This window comes from Centruroides vittatus, unplaced genomic scaffold (assembly GCF_030686945.1).
Source record: "Centruroides vittatus isolate TY-2023 unplaced genomic scaffold, ASM3068694v2 scaffold_944, whole genome shotgun sequence".
Taxonomy (NCBI): Eukaryota; Metazoa; Arthropoda; class Arachnida; order Scorpiones; family Buthidae; genus Centruroides; species Centruroides vittatus.
Window position 1 is genome coordinate 1470087 of NW_027122722.1, and position 21528 is coordinate 1491614.

Genomic DNA, 21528 nt, shown 5'->3' on the forward strand with positions numbered 1-21528 from the left:
ATTTATAAATCTGATTTTCAAATTTTCATCTAATAAATTATAGAATTTTCCCTACAATTAGTAATAGTAACTCATTCCAGACAGGATCAAAGCATTGTTTGGATTTTTGGTTATCTTTTGTAGATCATAAATGATCCTAACTAAACATAGTTAAATTAACTGTTCATTAATTGAAAATGATTAGTCAATTAGTAGGCTTTGTTAGATTCAGAATAAAAATATCTTCCATTGAAAATATTATATTATAGTAGTATTTTTCATTTAAAATGATTTTTAACTTTATTTTCAATACACAATATTTAGATTAATTTGTTGTAAAACAAAAGCAACATAGCATAAGCAATTGTCTTAATCTTATTGGGCAGTGGTGTATTCTTACAATGCTTGGTATTAGAGAGATGTAAAGAATATTGTCAGATGCAAATGTAAAATGCAATAAGAAAAATTTTTGCAAATTTTTTTATGTCATATAAAAAAACATTTGAAATATAAATCAAGAAATAGTTGGTGTTATTTCTTGACATAGATCCATGTAATAGTGTGAATATAAATTCAGTATCTGAACTTTAATATATTAGAATATGAAAAAATTATAAGATATGTAATTTAACAGCTTTAATTGTTGATAATATATTTTTGTAAAGTGAAGATTTAGATTTTCAAGATTTACGAGTTTTTATGTTAAGTTCGATCAGTGAATTTTCGTCCGATGGAGAATTTTTTATGATTAAAATAAAGACCAAATCTGCCCAAAAGGGATCACCATTTATTTTTTGTGTTCCAAGACAAAACACCTTTCGGCGACTGACCTTCCTTTTTAGGTTACTTGTCGCCGGAAGGTTATTAAAAGGTCCTTTTAAAACACACAAACACTTCCAATTAAAATTATAAAAATTTTGTAAAAAGGAACTGGTGACATAAATCAGACGTCGTGCTTACATCTATCTTGCCTTGCTTAAGTTCGATATTAAAAAATTGAAGAAAACACTAATGTAAATCAATCATTTAAAAAAAAAAACATGAAAAATATTCCAAAATAAGTAAAATAGAAAAGATCAGTTGAGTAACATGTACCATACAAGAAGACAAACACCAAGATGGCTTTGAAACCAAGCCAATTTTTCTTGTTGTTGTAACAATGATTTTAGAATGCAATATATGCAAAAACATTTTGTTTAAAAACTGGAGAAACTGTTTCATCTATAGAGAAATGTATTAGAATCAGTTGTTTTTAAATTCAGCAACTACTCTTAAGTACATAAAATTAAGTTACCAAAAAAAACAAGAGAGAGAGAAATTAAATAATAATGAATGATGCTACAGATGTATGAATGAATGATGATCCTCAACTGGTATTTGAAAATGAAATGAATAAACTAATTGGTTATGTGTCATTACAGACAAACAACTTGGGAATTAGTGGAAAAAATTTAATTGCTTCTTGAATTATAGTTTTAATATATAAATACACTATAAATTTTTAATGAGAACTTAATAATAATCTGTATTATTATGAAATAACTTGGTTGTTGTTTAGATTTATTTTGCTTTATGCAAATTATGGTATAATTTTAATAGATGTAACATAGAAAATGAAAATTATTTTAATGCTTGCATCCTTTTTATTGAACGTGAAAAAGCAAACTTAACATATTAAATTTCATCATCATTACTGTATGATGAGGGAAGATGTAAAAGTGATACTGTATTGGGATAATTCAGTTCCTAAATTTGCATATTCACTAATTCTTTTTCAGGTTGAAGATAATTGAGCTGACAGCTATTTCAATGTCCATTCTTTTCAAGATTTCTTTTGCTATATTTCTTTAGTGTTCTCAAGGCTTATTGTATAGGATTGGAAAAGAGCAAATTAATGGGATTAGGCTATTAACTTTGATTTGTTATTTGACATTTCTTGTACATAAATGAAAACTAAACCACATTAACTGTGACTGTATAAGTAAATGTTAAAATAATTTCAAACAAAATGAAATGTTATTTATTACAAAATGACAAATTATTATTTATTAGGTTAGAGGATTCGCTTTATTTGGAGCGCTACAATTTGCCACGTGCACCTATGATGCATCTTCATACCCCACCTGGAATGTTGCCTCATCCCAGTGTGCCTTTTTATCCCAACAGCCGTTTTCCCTCTGATCTGTTGTCGCATCACATGGGATTAGTCTCTCCCAGTAGCATGTCTTTAATCATGAAAGGTAAGACTATTGTATCTACTAATTTATATATAATTATATATATATATATTTCCCTAAAACAAATTTCAAGTCACCAAACAGCCCCAGATTTTTTCCTACACATCCCTAAACACTTACATACAACCAACAACCATTTACAATTAACAGAAATATGTTTAATTATGTCCTACAATAAACATTTAAAATCTTTTTATTGAGTAGCATTTTCTTGTGTTTCTGAAAATACTGTGTCAAAATTTTATTACTTAGTCAAGAACATGGCATTCACAATACTCAAAAGATCATAAACCATCTTAATTAAATGACCTGACTGAAAAGATTAAGATGCATGTGTCCTATCACTTTTGAGTGATGATAAACACTTGAGGTGAATTCATTGAGCATCACCCAAATTTTTAATATGATAAATTTTGCAATTTCCACTGTTAATACAGAGACCAGATTGTATATTGTTTAATATTAGTTTTAAAAAAATCAAAATTTTGATCATTTTTGAATATCTTAGACAAAAACAGGAGGAGGAACATTCAAGAGAGGTAATACAAGAACAAGAAGTTGAAAGGAATAGAGAAGAAGAACATGAACGAAGAGAGTATGACAACAGATGGGAAAGGGAACATCACGAGATGGAGGTTGATGTAGTATCGGGTGGTAACGATTCAGGACGGACAGCATGTAGTCCACTACCCATGGCTCTTTCAAGAAATTCAGAATCACCAAGTATGTGTAAAGTTTTATATAAATTTGGTATAAGTAGAAACTAGATAGCTATTTAATAGCAAGGTTGAGGCCGAAGTTTTAAACGCGAAAACATGTGCGTCAGACGTTCAGTGCCACTTTCCTTTAAGTCTAGAAGTTTGATAATGGTATTTGGATAGTCAGTGGAATCGTGTTCGACATTCCAAACACCATTGTCAAACTTCTAGGCTTACAGGAAAGCGACGCTGAACATCTGACATACACATTTTCGTGTTTAAAACTTCGGTCTCAACCTCGCTAATAATTCTAAAAATCATTTATCATCATCAGCACAGAAATAAATGTTTGTCAGCTTTAGTTCTCAAAATTTTTATAATTGTTCATTTTTATTATTACTGATGCACATACACATTAAATAAATAGCATTCATATAATTAAAAACTTTTACAGTGGGCAGGTTAGGTTCAATCACTCAGGGTACTCCAAGAGATTTTGTCATCCGGAAATCTGTAACAACAGTGACATCAGTTGTGGCTCCTTTAAATTTAGCAGTTCATCCACCGTCGGGACAGAGATCCAATACCGCACGTGTTGAGAAAGATATGTGGCCTTCCCGTCAAGTAGATACTGTGGCAGATAGAGTACATCTACCTCAGGAACAGGAAGGTATTGGATATAGACATCCACTTCTTCTACAACAGGTATTTTAAATTTATTTTATTATGCTTCTTTTTAATTTGTTACTTAAGATTTTTATCAACTAACCAGTCAAAAGCAAAACATTTGCCTGCTCTTAAAATTAAACCTGGATATTATGAAATATTTTTAATGACATTACTATAAAATCAAAACTACTTACATATTTATTGGATAATCATTGTAGTTCATCAAATATTTATTATAATATTGATATTTGTGAATAAGATGAATAAGATTTTTAATTGCATTAGATCCAACACCATCCATCAGCTGGAAGAGAGAGACTCCTCATGGAAAGCAGCAGAGAAGCAGATAATTTAATCAAACATTCCATGCATTCTTCAGGAAGAAACAACTACGATACAAAATTACATAAGATGAGCATATCGGATAATAATCTCCATTCTGGAAATACTTTAGGGGTGCCAAATACAGAATTGAATGGACTACCTAGGAGTGAACATGTGCATAATTCTGCCTTTGTTCAATTGACAGATAGCAGAGAATCTCAAAAAAGTATCTATTCCAATCACGATCACAGGACAATCACTGATATTAGAGGAAACGAAAACGGTCCAAACAAGAGTAATCCAGTTCCAATGTCTGATTTGTGGGCTGCTCCCTCGCATCTTAGGCACGAAGGAATTCATGCTAGATTGCTTGAAACGGAAAGGACTCGTTCTGATAATCAGAGTCATGGGCTCTCAAGGGAGAGACTACATCGTAATCATCATATTGATGATGGACTCTCTAGTAGACCCATGTATCATTATCAGACTGGAAATAGACAATCTCTAGCAAGGAATCTACCAGAAACTGTAATTTTACCTCCTATTGGCAAAAATCCAATGGATTCAGCAATCACAACATTAGATCAGCCAAGAGTCATTAGCAAATTAGATTTGGAAGAAGAAAAAATTCGTAAAGCTAGACTCAATGGTACATACAATAGTGACGAAAGTGAATCCGATTCAGAGGAAGAAAATGATCTTAATAGATTAAATTCTATGTTAATAATTACAAAAGGGCCACCTTTAAAACTGGATACAAGTGCCGAAGTAAGTATCGTTCTGTTTCAAATTGTTTCTTTTTGATAGTTTATTTTATAATTTTATGTACTGTCAGTGTCTTTGAAATCTGATGAAAAGCACTTTAGCATTTATTTCAAACATTTTGTCAGAAAAGATGAAAGTTCAAAAAATGTTTACAATTAGAAGATGTAATATAATGAAAATTTTCTTTACTGGGTAATTATTCATATTTCTAAAGAGAAAAGAAGGAAGAGATTTAGACTAGCATACATTTTCTTATAGATTATACAATGATTTTTCAAAGGTACAGGCTATTCTCTCTAAAATAAATAACAAAATAAACTCAAAATTTACTGTATATAAATTAAGGTCAACTCATTCCAATGATTTACTGTCTCTTTATTGCATTTTAACTTTAAAATAAAACAATCAAAAATTTTCCTTAAAAAAATCACTGATGAGTAGTTGGATATTTTACTTATTTAATTAGCCATTATTTCTATCATGTTATGAGTTATTTCAATTGTGATTTGATTGTTTCCATGATTAAAATCTGAAACTGTCAGTAATTTTCAACGTGAAATTATAAAATAGTGTATGTTAATTGATAAGAAACTTTAATGAAATTTAATCAGGTGATAATGCCAGATTCATCAGGCCATAATTTGGACTACAGATAGGCTATTAAACTTGCCATCTTATATTAAAATTGATCTTTTCTTTTAGAATGTTCTAAATTACTTAGTTTGGTCCTCTATGGCACTCAGCTGACTAAGCTTTTGAGGACCAAATTGATCTTTTCTTCCAAAATTCCAAATTAATTAATTAATTTAATAGCCTATCTGTAGTCCAAATTACGGCCTGGTGAATCGGGCATTATAATTTCATTAATTATACAGAAAACTCAGACTTAATTATAAATTAAATAGAATTTCTTATTGTAAACACTAAATTTTATTATTCATTTAAAATGGACCTGTCAGTAATTTATTTTTCTGAAAGATGATGTAAAAAGTATATTATTATTTTACAGCATTAAGCTCTCTGACAAGCATATTGTTGTGATTCTGTTATCAATATATGAAGTTTGCTGCATACTACATAAAATCAGTAGGAATTTTTTAATAAGAATTTAAATGGGACCCTCGCATACTAATTCAGATTGAATTGAAATCAATTTCCAAACAAGGAATATTTTGACTGTTTCTAAAACAGCATGCAGGCATACCGACAATGTTTTACTGCAAACATGTGCTTATTTCTGTTTACTGGAAAGTTTTTGTTTGATCGATAATGAGAAATAAAATAATTGGGTACTGCTGATTAATGACATTTTGCACTGTCAGGGGGGAAATCTGTGAAAAATTAAGTGTTGTTATGTAAAATTTTGAAATCGATTTTTGTTTAAACAGGATTTTGATTTCGACTAATCTAATAATGTGTTAAAAAAGAAATATTTAAAGCTGTTCTACAATAGAATTTTTTAGGCCTTATGCTTTGTACAACTGAATTATTTGGATTAATAATGTAAAATACTAAAACAAACAAGAATTTTGTTTGATAAAAATTGACTAATTGGGGATCTGATAATCTAAAACAGTGGTGTCCAAATATTTTGAAATATATAATAAAAGTAGGCCTATGCAATATTCAATCATCCTGGGTGGAAGTCAATGTGAAAATGAGGGGTACAGTAATATATGTTGCTACCCGTCAGGATATTGAAGGTGACATGAGTGACAAAAATTACTTGTTTTGTTACAGCACCTTGTTTGTATCAGGTCAGACACTTTTCACTGACACCAAAAACTAGCAAAAACAATTGTTTTGCTAGTTCTTGATGAAGTGGTTTATTTGCATACTGGACCAGTATTTTCACCAATTACTTTAGAACAGATGTTCTTTTTCAATTTGTATGAATGAAAAGAAAAAAAAGCAATAAGATTATAACAAACAAGTATTTCATTTGATGTGAAACTTGCTGTTGTTTACTTGATAACTTTTCAAAACCTGCTTTCACACTACATATAGTTTTGAAATCTAGAAAGTATATTTGTAAAATAATTATTAAAAACTTAATATGTGGTCTAAGTTCAGCAATAGCAAACCTGTATTGAATGCTTATAAAATATTTTGAGTAAATTAATTCACGTTTAAATGTGCAGTGCAATTATTGTCTTTGAAGTTTCACGAGAGTTTCTGGATTATCCGAAAAACCTCTGGTTCCATCAAGTTTCCGCCATAGTGCTAAATTGAGAAATAAGTGACTTAAATTAAAAGATACAAAGTATTTAGGCAGTCAGAAATATTTTCTAATTAGCACATCTCAACAGAACATCTTTCAATTTAATTCAATTACTGGATATTAAAAACTTATCATATCTTATTTAACATACTCGAGCAGAAGCTTATCTTACAAAAATTAGAAATTAAAAATATGTAATTATTAATGACAAATTCATATTTACTATGATACAACAAGAATATTTATAAATTAAAAATGTATGATTGTATTTAAATTGGCTTTTACTTACAGAAAATGAAGTTCTTAAATATGTTTGGATTAATAACAAACAGAAGAAAAAAAGGTGATATTTTTTTTCAGATATCATATAAATCTAATATTTTTATTAGTTATCGACATAAATTTTTATCCATTACTAGACTTGGAATTTCAAAAATTTATGAAACGTAGAAGGATTCTTGGTAGACGTAGTATCAGTCCTCCAGTTGAACTGGAAGAAGAAGAACAAGAAAAAAGAGATGTCTCTTCACCTCTTCCCATTCCTAGCAAAGAAGTAACAGAGAGTTTAAGACTGTCGGCAGATTATGAAGAAAAGGTTCGAGTCCTTAGGCTTTTAGATTTAAAGCCTTTAGTTCCTGATAAGAAAAAAGGTAAATTTTGTCAAAATCATGATTAAGAGTTTTGATTACTTAAGTTGATATTAAATATATAGTGTATTTAACAATATTAAGTGTTCCAATTTAAAAACCATACATGAAATAATTATCTTGTACTGATCACTATTCATAATACGAGCACTTTTTTTCCTGTTTTAATTTGTGTTGTACTGAAAATGAAATTGTGTCCAACGTTAAAATTACTAGTAATAAATATTTACACAGTTTTAATAATAGAAGTTCTGTCAATGGTTTACCAAAATTTGATTTCTGTAATTGTTTTTTTTAAACAAATATGAAAGTATCACTAAAGTAATAAAATGAAATATTATTTTTTGAATTTAGAAAAAGAGAGAATTTGGAAGACAGTTCCTGAAGAAAGTAATCAGAAGAATGGGATTGTCAAACCTATCTGTGATCCACCACATAAAACTCCTTCAAGTAAATTTTTTAACTTATTTCTATAATAAAAAAATGTTACTTGATTTGAAATATTTCTATTGAAATACAAAGGTTATCTGTGCTTGAAAGGGGTGCAGGTTTTATGTCAGTTTTAAATTACAAATACATATTCATTTAGTGACTTTAGACTCGAAAGATCTTTTGTGCACTACAGACATTCTTCTGCCATTGCAATTTTTTCCAAAATCAAATACATGTATATACACTCTCGCCTCACATTCATTATCTATTAAAGCAGGGATTGAATAAACACTTTTACTTGAAAGCTGATAAATTTTCAGTAATTATTCCCCTATCTACACAGTGATGTCATTTTAGAGAGTTTTCAGGGTTTTAAAGATGTGATGTAATTGAAAAGAGCAATGAGTTTGAAGACTTATCCTAATAAGCCATAAAATTCACTTTAGCCATAGCTGGACTGTGCAATTATAGTGTTTTGTTTTCTTTATACACAACAGCATTACTTTACTTCTAACTTTGGTAACAAAATTTCAGAAAGATTTAAGGGTTTATCACACATTGAGGTTATTTAACTCATTTATTATATCACTAGTTATGAAGAATGGTTACCTATAGTTATAGTTTTTTAGACCTTCCTAAAATGCATTTTGGCTGTACTACTACAGTTCTCTCCAGTTAGGTTATTTATGCAATCTCACTTGTTAAAAAATTTCCACACAAATTTGAAAACAACATGTATTCACATCAGCAACATTTAGTGACAATTTTCAAAAGGGACCAGGTACGAGTAAACATTTTTTTAACAATTGTTAATTAAAAACACCTGGAAAAAAACTCATTTTATTTGCAGATTATTGGCACATTAATGTTATTTTCCCAACTCTATTATATATAACAGAGGGAAAATATGGCGATCAGTTAAAAAATGACCCCTCCCCATAATCTCTCATTTTTGGATTCAAGGGATCTTGAAACATTGAGAAATGCAAAAAAAAAAATTCTGGTCATTTTACGTATGTATGGATATTATTGTGTGTGTGTGGGGGCGCAAAATTTTGTTTACCTTCTTTGAAACTTAATAACTCCTGTGCTTTGTGTTGAAAATTTCTGAAATTTTGTAGGTCAGTTTGTGTGTTAGGAGGATTGATGCTATTAAATTTTCATAGTTAAAGGTCAACGCAGTGGGGATATAAAGAGGGTCATATGTCATGTCTCGAGTAGGTCGGACTTAATGACAATTGTAAATGCTAATAAAGAGTAAAATTTTTTATAAAACTCATCCCTATCCTGAAAATTAAGTCTTTTGCCATTTTACAATCATTAACAAAATTGTTTATATTTTTAATTAAATATCATAACAGATGGTGCCACATGCAGTTTTAAATGTTGTGGGAAAATTAAGCAATTCATTGCTGAATTTTTTTTCTCGGAAACTCAAGGTTCCAAACTACATTTCAAGCAGGCGATCCAGGATATAGCACAGAAATCATTGATTGTCTTCACTTTGCTGGGACATTTCACCTAGATTAGCTGTGAGAGACCTGCTTCTCCTAATAAGTCTCCTTCCATGTTGAATTCAAAGTTTTCTAATCATATATACCATCTTTTAAGTAGATTCACACTTTAGATGAAAACTTTTATGATATTAAAAATACAAAAATTACTAATGCAATGTTGTGTTCAATAAGCATAGGAAATTAAAAATCTCTTATTACAGAACTGCCTGACATGCACAAAACACAGTAGTATGATAGGAACATGTGTCTGCAAGCTAGTCCTGTCGACAAGTTTACTAAAGGAGATCTGAGGGGTGTTGAGGTTGGCTCATAGAAGAGTTGAACTCAGCATAAAGGAGGGGTGGCCAGATGGGAAAAACAGTTGTTTTCAAGTAACAGGTTCCAAACACAAATGCATTAAAAATAATATTTAGATTGTACCTTCATGGAATTTAGGGGACTGGCCTAGTCCCTGTAGTCCATTCTCGGCATGCCACTGATTCATATTATATACCTATTTTATGTTCTCTAGCTGTTAATAGCACTATTCAACTATATTTCCACACACACAAATGTCAATTTTTTGCACATAACATAGCATCAATTACAAACATTACTATTGTCATGATAAAAAAAAATACTACTCCTATTACATAGCATTGAATTAATACTTTCTCAAATGGAAAATTGTGTTTTTCATTCTTATAGTTGTGGAAATATTTTGACAATTGTCAACAATCCTTATTACTATTACCTCAATAAAAAAATAAAAGGATAGATTTTAATTCATACGTTAGAACAGTGGTGTCCTATGATCTATGAATATAGGTTTATCAGAGGTTGCTCTGGAAACTTTTAAAATATTGCCACCATTTTGCCAGTTTTTAATTTTTTTCACCACTTCAAATTAGTAAGTAAAACTGGTGGCAATAAATAATCAATGCAGGTGACAGTAGCCTTATCAGTTTGGCATCTGGAAAGCAAAAGTAACATGTTAAACTGTCACTTATAAGAAGAGGACCAGACATTCAGGTCTCTTATTTTAATGAAATCTGGTGAGCATGTAGCTTTAAACACAAACATCTTGTCCAAATAAACAGGACCCATTTCTCAAGCAATTTCAAAATGTGGGCATCTGAAAATTTAGTGTTTAGCTTATAAGTCTTTGGAAGTTTTGCATTTAAGAATGATGATAACTGAGTGAATGAGATGCTAGGCACTGGAGTTAGGTGATGTAGGTTTGAATCTTCAAAATTTAGTTTAGTTTTTGTGTGTAACATTGTTATGTTATTATTTTACCTCGTTATTATTGGATTGCATTTGTATGGTCTCCAATGGGGATGTGATGGTCAGGACTGACAAGGGATTGAGAGGGTCGCATGCAGGTACGATTGATACAAGACAGAACTTCCAAGATGTTGGAAATCTTGTAAGTCGGCAGTGGCCTTTGGGTCTTCCTCTCCTTTCCAAGATAGTCCCAAATGAAGGAGTGTCCCTGGTTTGCAAATGACAATCTCCAGGATAATGCAGTCAACATTTGATCACTTGTTAGTCACTTGTTACTAAGTGTAGTGAGATATCAGCTTAGATTGCAGGAGAGGTCAAAATCAATGTTTAATTCGATCCCCAACCAGAAATGGTTGATCTTAGGACTTGTAAACAATAGAAGGATGTAAGTTCATGTTGCATTTTCATACCAAAAAAAAATTATTTTAACACAAATTTCAGTGATGGTTTGGACTTGTCCAGACCCTCACACAATTTTCAAAAATTGTAGACTTATAAATTCCTACTATTGTCTGTCTGTCCTACCTCAATCTCGAGAACTGACTTAGTTATGTGAAAGCCAAAACCAATCTGGAAGGGGTCTGGGAAGCAGGTCCCGATTAACTATATATGAATTTCCGATGTGAGCCAGAAGTCATGTTATTTCAATTCAAAAGTTTTCTCCCAATATGAGTTAGATAGACGACCAGCACGAATCTCTTGCTAACAGGAAAAGCATGTCATACAAGGGCAAGACACTATTAATTTGAGGTTCAGAGCATATTCAATTTCATATTTCAAATATAATAAATAAATAAAAATATGATTAAAAATTGCTGCCCTGCATTGTGATAATGCTACAATAAATAATTGCTTGTTAGTATTATTATTTCTAAAATTTTCTTCATATTTATTTTTAGATATGGTCGTATTGTGACATTTGAAGTGTAACAAACATGAGCAAGTGAGAAAATTGCTTATAATATTAAGAATTCAAAAAGTAAAATGCTGGGACTATGCTACCCTATTTTCATATCAGATTACTGCACACAGACAAAAAGGACAACATTCTAAGCTTATTCACTTGTGAGGACGGCATGTAAAATACATGTGAAGAAATAAGTTTTATTTATTTTTATTTAACAGGGTAAAAGAATTAAATCTACAGAGACTTGTTTTTGCTAAACAGAAAATTGTCATAATTTTTACTCTCTTGTTTTATACACTTCAAACATCAGGAATAATATGATATAATAATAATACCAGTGCTGTGGTAAAATAATATTGGTACACATAAAAAAAAAAAAAACAAATCTAAACTAAAATTCCAATGGTTTGAACTTTATCATCTCTCTGAGCAGTGATAGATAATATTGCTGCTCAGACATGAAACTTCCAAAGACATATGGTAAACACTCAAGTTTTAGTGGCCCAATTTTTGTAAAGCTTGAGAAGTGGGTCCTATTATTTGGAAGAGGAGCTATTTGTTCACCATAATTCATTCAAATTAGAGACTCAAATGTCTGGCCCTCTCCTTGTTAGCAATAGGGATCATTTTTGAATAATTGTGAATAACACATTTAATCACAATGTTTAAACAGTATTTCACAGGTTCTATGATGTCAAAATTTTGTTTTAGTCTACTGAAAAAAGTCATCCCAAAAATTCCCCAAAATTTCCATCACTTCCCGGACTTGCCACGTGATGTCGTGAAATCGCTAAGTATGTGGTGCATGGGACTCCTGTGTATGGAAGTTTGACATTTTGCTGTTTTTCCCAAAGTGTCATTTATGATTCAATTTCGCACCGAATGTCGAAATAAGAGGACTAGAATCTTTATCGCCACATGGAGATTTTGGTGCTGTTTAGGGTGAACCCTGGTTTATATATATTTTTTAGTATACATGGATCATACAAACTTTTCAAGTGGAGGTCAAATTGCACATAAGTCATATATGATCTTTGACATTTTTTTGTTTTTAAATTATCCATGACAATTAAAGTTGTCATTTCAAAGGATCACATCTGTTACATCCAAACAAGAAAAATTAATAGGACAATGCATACTCTTTTATAAGAAAAACAAATCAAATATAAATTTTATATCAGACTATTATACAATAACTTAACACCAACTATTTTCATATATTGTAGGTCATATTTCATCTAAAGGAGTAAAAAGAAAGTTGTACTCGGATGATAAGAGCCATAACCGTCTTCTCTTGAATAGCGGAGGAAGTTCTCCTTTAAAATTTCCATCCACTTCGAAAAACTCTGAAGCAGTATTACCTTTAACTCATCGACAGCTTTCTATTGGAGCAAATAAAGGTATTGTCAAATTTGCTTAATATTATGAAAAGGGATTATTATTGTATAATATAAAAACAATGTTTGGGAAGCTCTATTCTTAAGATCTTCAGGGCAATAAAACTAGTTTTTTGAACTTTACAGAAAAATTTAGCAGTATAAAAACTTTTGGCTTATGTTGTTTTGCTATATAAGCCAGTTATATATACAGTGGGTGGGCAAATTATTAAACTGACAAAATACAAAGAAATAGTTTTGAGTATAAGTTTAGAAACCATATAACTATTGTATTTTATAAGTTACTAGTATTAAAACAATATATAATTAGTGTATTTAGGAATAAAAATTAAACATGTGTAAATAGGTTGAATAGTGTACTAAAAGAGAAATACATATTATTCAGTATTTGGTTACTCCGCCCTTAGCTTCTATGATGACTTGAATGCGGCAAATGCTTTCAATGCATGATATGGCTACTTCTTGGAGTTTTGGAGTGTTGTACCATACTCTAATGATATTCTCAATCAGTTATAATTTTATCCCTTGAAATTTCAGTTTTCAGGACTACCCATACATTTTCTAAAGGATTCAAGTTGGACGAGTTTCCTGGAGTCCAGGGTGTTAATCTGATTGTTTTTTAAGTATTCTGTGATAGATTTGGCTTTATGACAGGGGGCAGAGTCATGCATGAATACAAAATTCCTATTAGGGGACCATTCTGCTGTCTGTGAGATCAGTTTTTCCTCCAGAACTTTCTTATACTGATCCTGATGCATAGTTCTTTGGACAATATACAGCCTTTCAGTCCCTTTGCTGCTGATGACGAACCTTATCATCACTGCATTGTGGAACGTGTAAATCTTGCTTCAGTCTTTATTGAATTTTTCATGCGTCTTTTGCCGAACAAACTCGGTTTTATCTTGAAGAATCTGTATTGACAATTCATCCAAGAAACAAACCTGCAAGAAATTATTTTTAGAGTATTTTTGTAATAAATTTATACAGACATGTGTATTCTTGTATTAGAGTTATACAAACCTTGCTCCAGTGTCGATGCTCCTTGGCCCAGGCCAGATGTTTGGCCTTCATGGCAAGAGTGAGTTTTAGTTTTTTTAGTGGTTGACAACATTTCAGTCCCATCTCTACAAAGCTGAGAGTCCGCTCCGATATTTGTACTCTGTTATCATAAAATAATTCTTAATGACGAGCCAAGGCTTTCGACAGTTTTCAAGTGTAATGCGACATATTTCTCACTCAGTTTGAGGTGTTGTAATGCGTTTTCGACCGTATTTACCAACTCGATCCGCCTTGATCAGTATTTTGGCATCCACTTTTTGCTTCATATTACACACACTAGACTGTGATACATCACACAAATCAGCAATCTGACGCTGGTTATATTGACAATGCCGTAACATTGTCAAAGTTCGTGCTTTTTTCCTTGGTGTGAGATCAGCACACTTCCCCATATCTGTTAATAAACATTTTTAGGTTAGTTTTTTTTCTTTTTTTGGGGTTGTTGACCGACCTAACCTAAAACATGACCCCCAATGTATTGATGAAATATTGGATTTTTTACATTTAGGATTATTCTAACACTTACCGAATAATAAGTCGATAACAGTGAAACCAAGATTTTTTTCAGAGACTTCTCACAAGCCAGCACAGTAAAATTTTTGACATGCACTGACACCAGCAGCTGCCATTTGGAAAAAAAAAACATTTATGTGTTGCCACACTAATGAAAGGGTTGCCAGATATAGTGGCTAATCAGTAAATTAAAAAACAATAACATTCTTCCAATAATAAATTAATTACAGCCACCACTTTCACAGATAGTGATGAATTTTGTTTTGAGTATAATAATTTGGCCACCCACTGGTTTTTTTAAACTCTCTTCACCACCCTGTGGGCACTAGGAGGGCCTCTCTTAGCAAGTTCATTATGTGGGTGGCTGGATGGTGAGGAATGGGGCCTGACATATCAGGACAGACCACCCCCTGAAAGATTCCTAGGGATTTATTGATCTGTCTGGATTCAAACCCAGGTCCCTCAGAGAGGTAGGCTGTCACCTTGACCGCTTGGCCATCCAGCCGTCAAGTAATGTATATTGAAATCACAGTCATTGTACATCATGTTGTCGATTTTACAACATTTTTCCTTAAAGCTGCACAATTGGGAACCTTTTTTGCCAATTCTTAACAATCGATTCCACTCTCCGTCAATTACACTTTCAAGTTCTTCGAATTCTGATTTCTGAATAATCACCTATTTTCACGTGGGAAGGGATTAAAACTCATATCAGGCTACTGTGTAATTTTGGAATTTCAATCTGGAATTCAATTCAAAAGCTTTGCTTTTCTATTGCTATTCATCTTTACTCCCAGCAATATACAAGAATGATTCAAACGACCCATATAAAATACTTATGTTTTTAAATACAAGAGGGTAAGCATCCAGTAAAAATTGCAAATACACAGTTCACAAAATTTATTTGCAAAAATGCAAAGAATCTTTCGCTCGTGCGTGTAGGATGAATAAAAACCTCGTCTTACATGCAAGTAACTATGGTGGTTAACCTCCACTACAAATAAATATAGACACTGCGAGAGTTTTTCTATGAAAAGCAAGAAACATCACAGTTACATAAAGTAGTAACTCGAGCAGGCTCAAATAATATACCATTAAATTTACATTCACAACATATAAATAGCATAGACACCATTAAGCAATCATGGGTGCGAAAGGCACTCCATGGCAGACATCCCTATGACCTGGCCCAGGATTTTGTTGACAAAACTGTGTCAAACAGCTGTTTTGCTCCTCTTTGGGGAGAGGGAAGGATTCATGATTGCCTTACAGGATCAGGTCATAAATACTAAAAACTGCAGAAAACACATACTCAAAGATACAACAATCACAAATGATACATGCAGAAAATGTCACATCGTGCCAGAAACTATACAACACGTCACTTCTGGTTGCAAGCTCTTGGCACAGAGATCATTTACATAGACACAATCAAGTAGCAAATATAATACACCAAGAGCTTGCAAACAAACACAAATTATTAGACATCCACAAACCATACTACAAATACATTCCACAAACAGTACTACGACCGAGCCATAATCATAGATAAAACAATTTGCCACAACAGACCAGACATCACACTCATTGACAAACACAATAAAATCACATACATTATAGACATATTCATTTCAAACACTCACAATATGCAAAACACTTGCGCTGAAAAAATTAGCAGGTACACAGAACTGGCCCAGGAAATAAGGCATCTGTGGAGGATGGATAGGGTGCTTATTGTACCTGTTGTTCTCTCCTCTACAGGTGTGATACCACACATGCTACACAAAAGCCTGGAACATGAAAATTGAATAGAAACACATACATCACACTACAGAAGGCCACTATATTGAATACATGTCATATTGTTAGGAAATTCCTGAATGCAGACACACACTGACACACTTATTTAATTTTTGCCATGCCAGAGTAACTTCAAAACAAGACAGCCATCAGTGTCAACCGAGTATGTGTACTAACTCACAAAACCCAACGTACTAATAATAATAGAATTTCATAATGACATAAACCTATCAATAGTATCATATCATATATACTGGCGTGCTGCGAGTAGAAAAAGGTTGCGGAACACTGCAATAGTGGGTTGCATTAAAATTTTAATGTGTTTCAAAATGACACTACCTTTCTCAGAAATATATGTATTACTGAAATATTTTCTAAGAACTAGGAACAATAAGCACTAAAAAATTTTTAGATTTTTATGACAATAATAATTATAGAATGTATGTATATGGAATTGATTTCTCTTACCTTGTCAAAAATAAATGGCTTTTATGACTACAACCTTACATAAAATTTCTAAGTTGCAATATTTCCTTGTTTATTCAAACTTTTAATATGTATGACAATAAACCTAATAAAATATTTAAAAAACCAATGGAGTCAGATAATCAGTCTTTACCCAATTGTACTATTAACTAGCACACGGAAAAATAATTCTCCTATCCTTTCTGACTTCTGGAAGCTAAAAAATTCCAAGTCACTAATCCATTTTGAGTAAATGGATTAGTGACTTGGAATTTTTTAGCTTCCAGAAGTCAGAAAGGATAGGAGAATTATTTTTCCGTGTGCTAGTTAATAGTACAGTTGGGTAAAGAAATACTGGATATATTTTGGCACAAGTGGATCAATAAATATTGTATAAGAATTTGAACCGATGGGGCTATGGCAATGACAAGAAAGAATAGGGGTTTAGTATCAGGCATAAAAAAAATTGTTCACCCAGATTTAGTAATTATACCTGATACATTAAAAAATATTATGGTTAGTGTGACATACAGTAATTTTATTATTTTCTTCATTGGAAACAATTAGCTAACAAAGATATGAATGATTTTAAAGGTCATGCAAAATCTTTAGTGTGTACAAATAGTGAACCAAATTTGAAAAATTGCAGTAAATAACTACATAATTTGTGAAGAAATGGGTTCAGTCCATAAGCAAGTACAGTGGAACCTTGCTTAACAAGCATAATTCGTTCCAGTCTTACTCATAATGCGAAATATTCGTTAAGCAAAACAATTTTTCCCATAGAAATTAATGTAAAATACGATAATGCGTTCCACATTGAAAAAATGCTCAAATGTTTTATGTATAACGTTTATTCAAAAAAAATTAGACAATATACACTATTAAGGAGCGTGAATCATCATCATCATCTTTTCTTCTAGCATGAAATGAACCATCCTGGAATGAGAATTCGATTTGCAGAAACAAAAAAAAATCACAGCTAATATGTTTGATAAACACTCCAAACGATAACCCAAGAATTTGGCATATGTAAAGGCATAATTAAATATTAGAAATTAATTAATTTGACTGGAGATAGGCAGTTATGTTTCCATCTCGTATTAAATTTAATAAGTATAAATAGTTAATTTTTAATTCAGACATTCCTAAAATTTAATTTGGAATCGGTCATCAAATGTAATGACCCAAGAATTTGGCATATTGTTTGGTGTGTTTATTATATAACAGGCTTTGGTTGTTGATGTTTATAAGTAATACGTGTGAACACACATTTTCCAAACTTGTGTGATCACAAGCGACACTAAGATGCTAGCGGAACGAGTGCTAAACACATACTGACGGAGAATGCCGCATGCGCACAATTCGGAACTTCCCCTCTCCTTATCGCTTGTTAAACGAGGCAAATTTTTACAATTTGTTTTGATCATTATGTGAGGTTCCACTGTATTATTACATTCTCTCATAAGATGGCTTTCAAGAAGTAAAGTTCTTAAACAATATATTGGATTTTTAACAAATTTTATATTATAAACATTTGTGTCGCAGAACCATTACAAACAAATATATTGGGTTATGTGAGCAAAAAGTCTAATGCTCAAAGTTGCCAAACTAATACTATTCTGCAGTATGAGTTCTCTTTCTTCTCCTTGCATTTTACAAAAATCAGCATTGTTTTAGACAAGATTAACTCTACTGAGGAGAATTTAAAATTCCCATAAAAAACACATTTACAACTATAAGCAAGCAGAATTATTATAGTTTAAATAATTAAATGACAATTGATTAAAGGGGGGAAAAAACATTAGGTCTTTTAGTAGATCCCTTATTTCTATGCGTGTTATATGATTTATCTTGTACTCTGCTAAAGTGATTTTGTATTTTTTTTCAAAGGATCACCTCCACCTTTAGTGTCAGCACCTTCTCAAAGAGTTCCTCCCATTACGCCTTCTGATCTATCCACGAAAGGTGAATCGTCTCAAGACAAGAAAAGTGAAGATTCTAACCAAAGGAGGGTCGTCATATTTTCACACGCGCTGCCCAAAGACAAGACGTGCCAGTTCAAGAAAGATTTTGTTCAAGAATTTCACGAGTCCGTACTTCAAACTACACAGCAACAATTAGGTAAATACGTAACTTACACCGCAGAATAGAATTTTCGTAGTGGAAATCACGTTTTTGTAATTTTAATTACATTTATTTTGATGCAGAACATAGCAGATTGCAACACACGCCCCAAGTGCTACAACCTCCTCCTCTTAATCATTCGGCCTACTCGTCCCGTTATCAAAGTACATCAAATATCAATCAAAGTAAAGATTCTGAAGTGCAGAGGAATTACGATAGAAAACACGAACACTACATACATCGATGGCCAGGAATAGAAGCTGTGATGGAAGCTTACGAAAGGTATCTTTCTGGTGAGTAATATTTACACACAAACCAATCTGGGTCAACATTTTACAACAGATTTGAAAAATAAATTGTAATCTCTCTTCTGTATAATTAGAACAAAAATTAGAGCAAGAAGTGTTATCCGAGAGATGTAATTACTTAAGAATTCAGCATCAAGAACTGAATCGAGAGGCAGAAGTAATCAGTCAGCGTATGTCGGTAAGGCAATGATTTGGAGTTTTATCGCGCCTAACTAGGCCGAAGGTTAACGATTGTTACTCGTTGCAGAGCCTTTTGCAACTCAGAAACCAACTGGACGAAGAAAGGTATCATCTGCAGCACGCCATCAGTAAGCTGAAATCTTGCCTACAGCAGTTGAGATAACTGCTGCGCATCCAGGTGCCTATTTTGTCGAACTCGAAACAAGAATGCTGTAAGAGAGAAGAGTTTGCGTTTCCGGGAGAGGACCTTTTTTTTACCTACCAATGGTGATCTCACTGCCACATTCGGATCGAATTTGACGAGAAACGACAGCATTCCAGTTATCCCTAATGTGATGTTTTCGTTAGTTGACGGACCAATCAAAATCCCCGAAACGGGATGATATCAATAAGGGAACATGACGCTGCCCTAGTTTCGCAGACGATCAGACGGAAGCGTTTCTGTCGGACTTTATACTTTGCCGAGAAAATTCTCAAATTGCACATAGTAAATGTCTTAAACTTTGTTCTCATCAAATGTGAATGCACTCTACGATATTATTCCTCAATGCTTTACTTCACGTTGGTTTGCTATTTATACAGCATTTGCCCACGCTCATTATTTGTGATAAGGTCATGGAAAACATATTCCTTTTTGTACAAAAAGACGCACGTCTCCATTCGTGTCACTCTGTTTCGTTTAAGGCGAGGAGTAGCTACCATATTATGAAGTTATTATATTGATTAAAGAAACATTTATTGGTTCTGATAACTACCTTTTGTTTTTAATTACGTGCCGACAATTTATCGCTTATTTTAAGGATTCCGATATGCGACCGAAGCCTTTTAATTATAACAACGAAACAAAACTTGTGTATTGTATAACTGTACAGTATAATTATATATATCGGAGAAGTAGCAGTCAAAATTCCAATCTCCGGTCGGACATTCCAGAAATCTTTGGATTTGTCGCGCTACATTAGATCTATTTATAAGATCCATTCGAACTAGATGTATATTATCAGAATATACTGTATAATATGTACAATAATCAACTTTCTAATATTCTAATTATTGAATAGTCAAAAGGTATTCGAGGAATACTCAATAAAAATATTAGATATACTTCTCATACTTCGATAGTCTCGAAATATTCTAAGATTATATATATCTAGTTCAGATAAGACATTCCAAAATGACACTCTCTAACTTTTACCTGGTGTTAGAACTAAGAATTTTTAAGAAAATAAAGTTTATCAGCAATACTTTCTACAATGGACGCATGCCATTCATTAATTAAAAAAGAATAAATTCATATTTGTGCATGTGCAAGAAAGTCATTTACAAACTTTTCTCAGCATAATGAGTTATTTGTCTTAAAAATTTTTAGCTTTAACATCTCAAGACTGGGAACAGAATAAGTAGTTATAGAACTGGACAGTTCACCCAGTGTATTTTGTTTGTCCACAAGTCATCACTTGATTATATTATGCTGCAAACTATGATTTATAATCGTAAGAACTTTGAACAATCTAAAACATACGATTCATTTCTTTATCCAAAAGAAACTAACACACATTTATGAATTTTTTTTTGAAGCTGGAAAACTGGACAACAGGAAAATGTAATGCTGGAGTGTACAAAAATGTATCAGTCTTTTTTTCTTAGAAATGATCATCGTTGGTCGAATATCTAGGTGGATTCAGAGCTTGGTTTTTTTGAAAAGACAAGCTTTTTAATTTAACGGAAGGCGTTCTGCACTAACAAAGCAATCAATTGTCTTCCAAATGGTGCCGTTGCTCCCAAACTATTCAAATTCAATTTTTCCGGTGTCCATTGCAGAGTTTGCCAACACAAAGAATGACACGTTTGGATAAAAGTTAACAGGACCCGAAAAAATACTGCCACTACTACAATATTTGACACCGTCTGATTCTGCTAACAATTAATTTAGTAAACAAAATTACTAGCTTAATAGGGGCCATTTGACATTATTGAAAATAATCTATCTATAAAATCCCAGAGGCAAAAAAAAGAA

The 21528-nt window shown here is 32.1% G+C and overlaps 1 protein-coding gene across 1 annotated transcript in view; it reads left to right on the forward strand.

Moving 5' to 3' along the window:
- LOC136990533 (genetic suppressor element 1-like) overlaps positions 1–20262 on the forward strand; it is a 128413-nt gene extending 108151 nt beyond the window's left edge. The window contains exons 7-18 of the mRNA XM_067288936.1: positions 2032–2219; positions 2634–2939; positions 3369–3619; positions 3869–4675; positions 7185–7236; positions 7313–7543; positions 7895–7990; positions 12889–13062; positions 18790–19020; positions 19107–19316; positions 19406–19509; positions 19579–20262. Coding sequence (XP_067145037.1) covers positions 2032–2219; positions 2634–2939; positions 3369–3619; positions 3869–4675; positions 7185–7236; positions 7313–7543; positions 7895–7990; positions 12889–13062; positions 18790–19020; positions 19107–19316; positions 19406–19509; positions 19579–19674 — 2746 coding nt within the window. The 3' untranslated portion in view covers positions 19675–20262. The remainder of the gene's footprint in view (positions 1–2031; positions 2220–2633; positions 2940–3368; positions 3620–3868; positions 4676–7184; positions 7237–7312; positions 7544–7894; positions 7991–12888; positions 13063–18789; positions 19021–19106; positions 19317–19405; positions 19510–19578) is intronic.
- The last annotated feature ends 1266 nt before the right edge of the window (positions 20263–21528 follow it).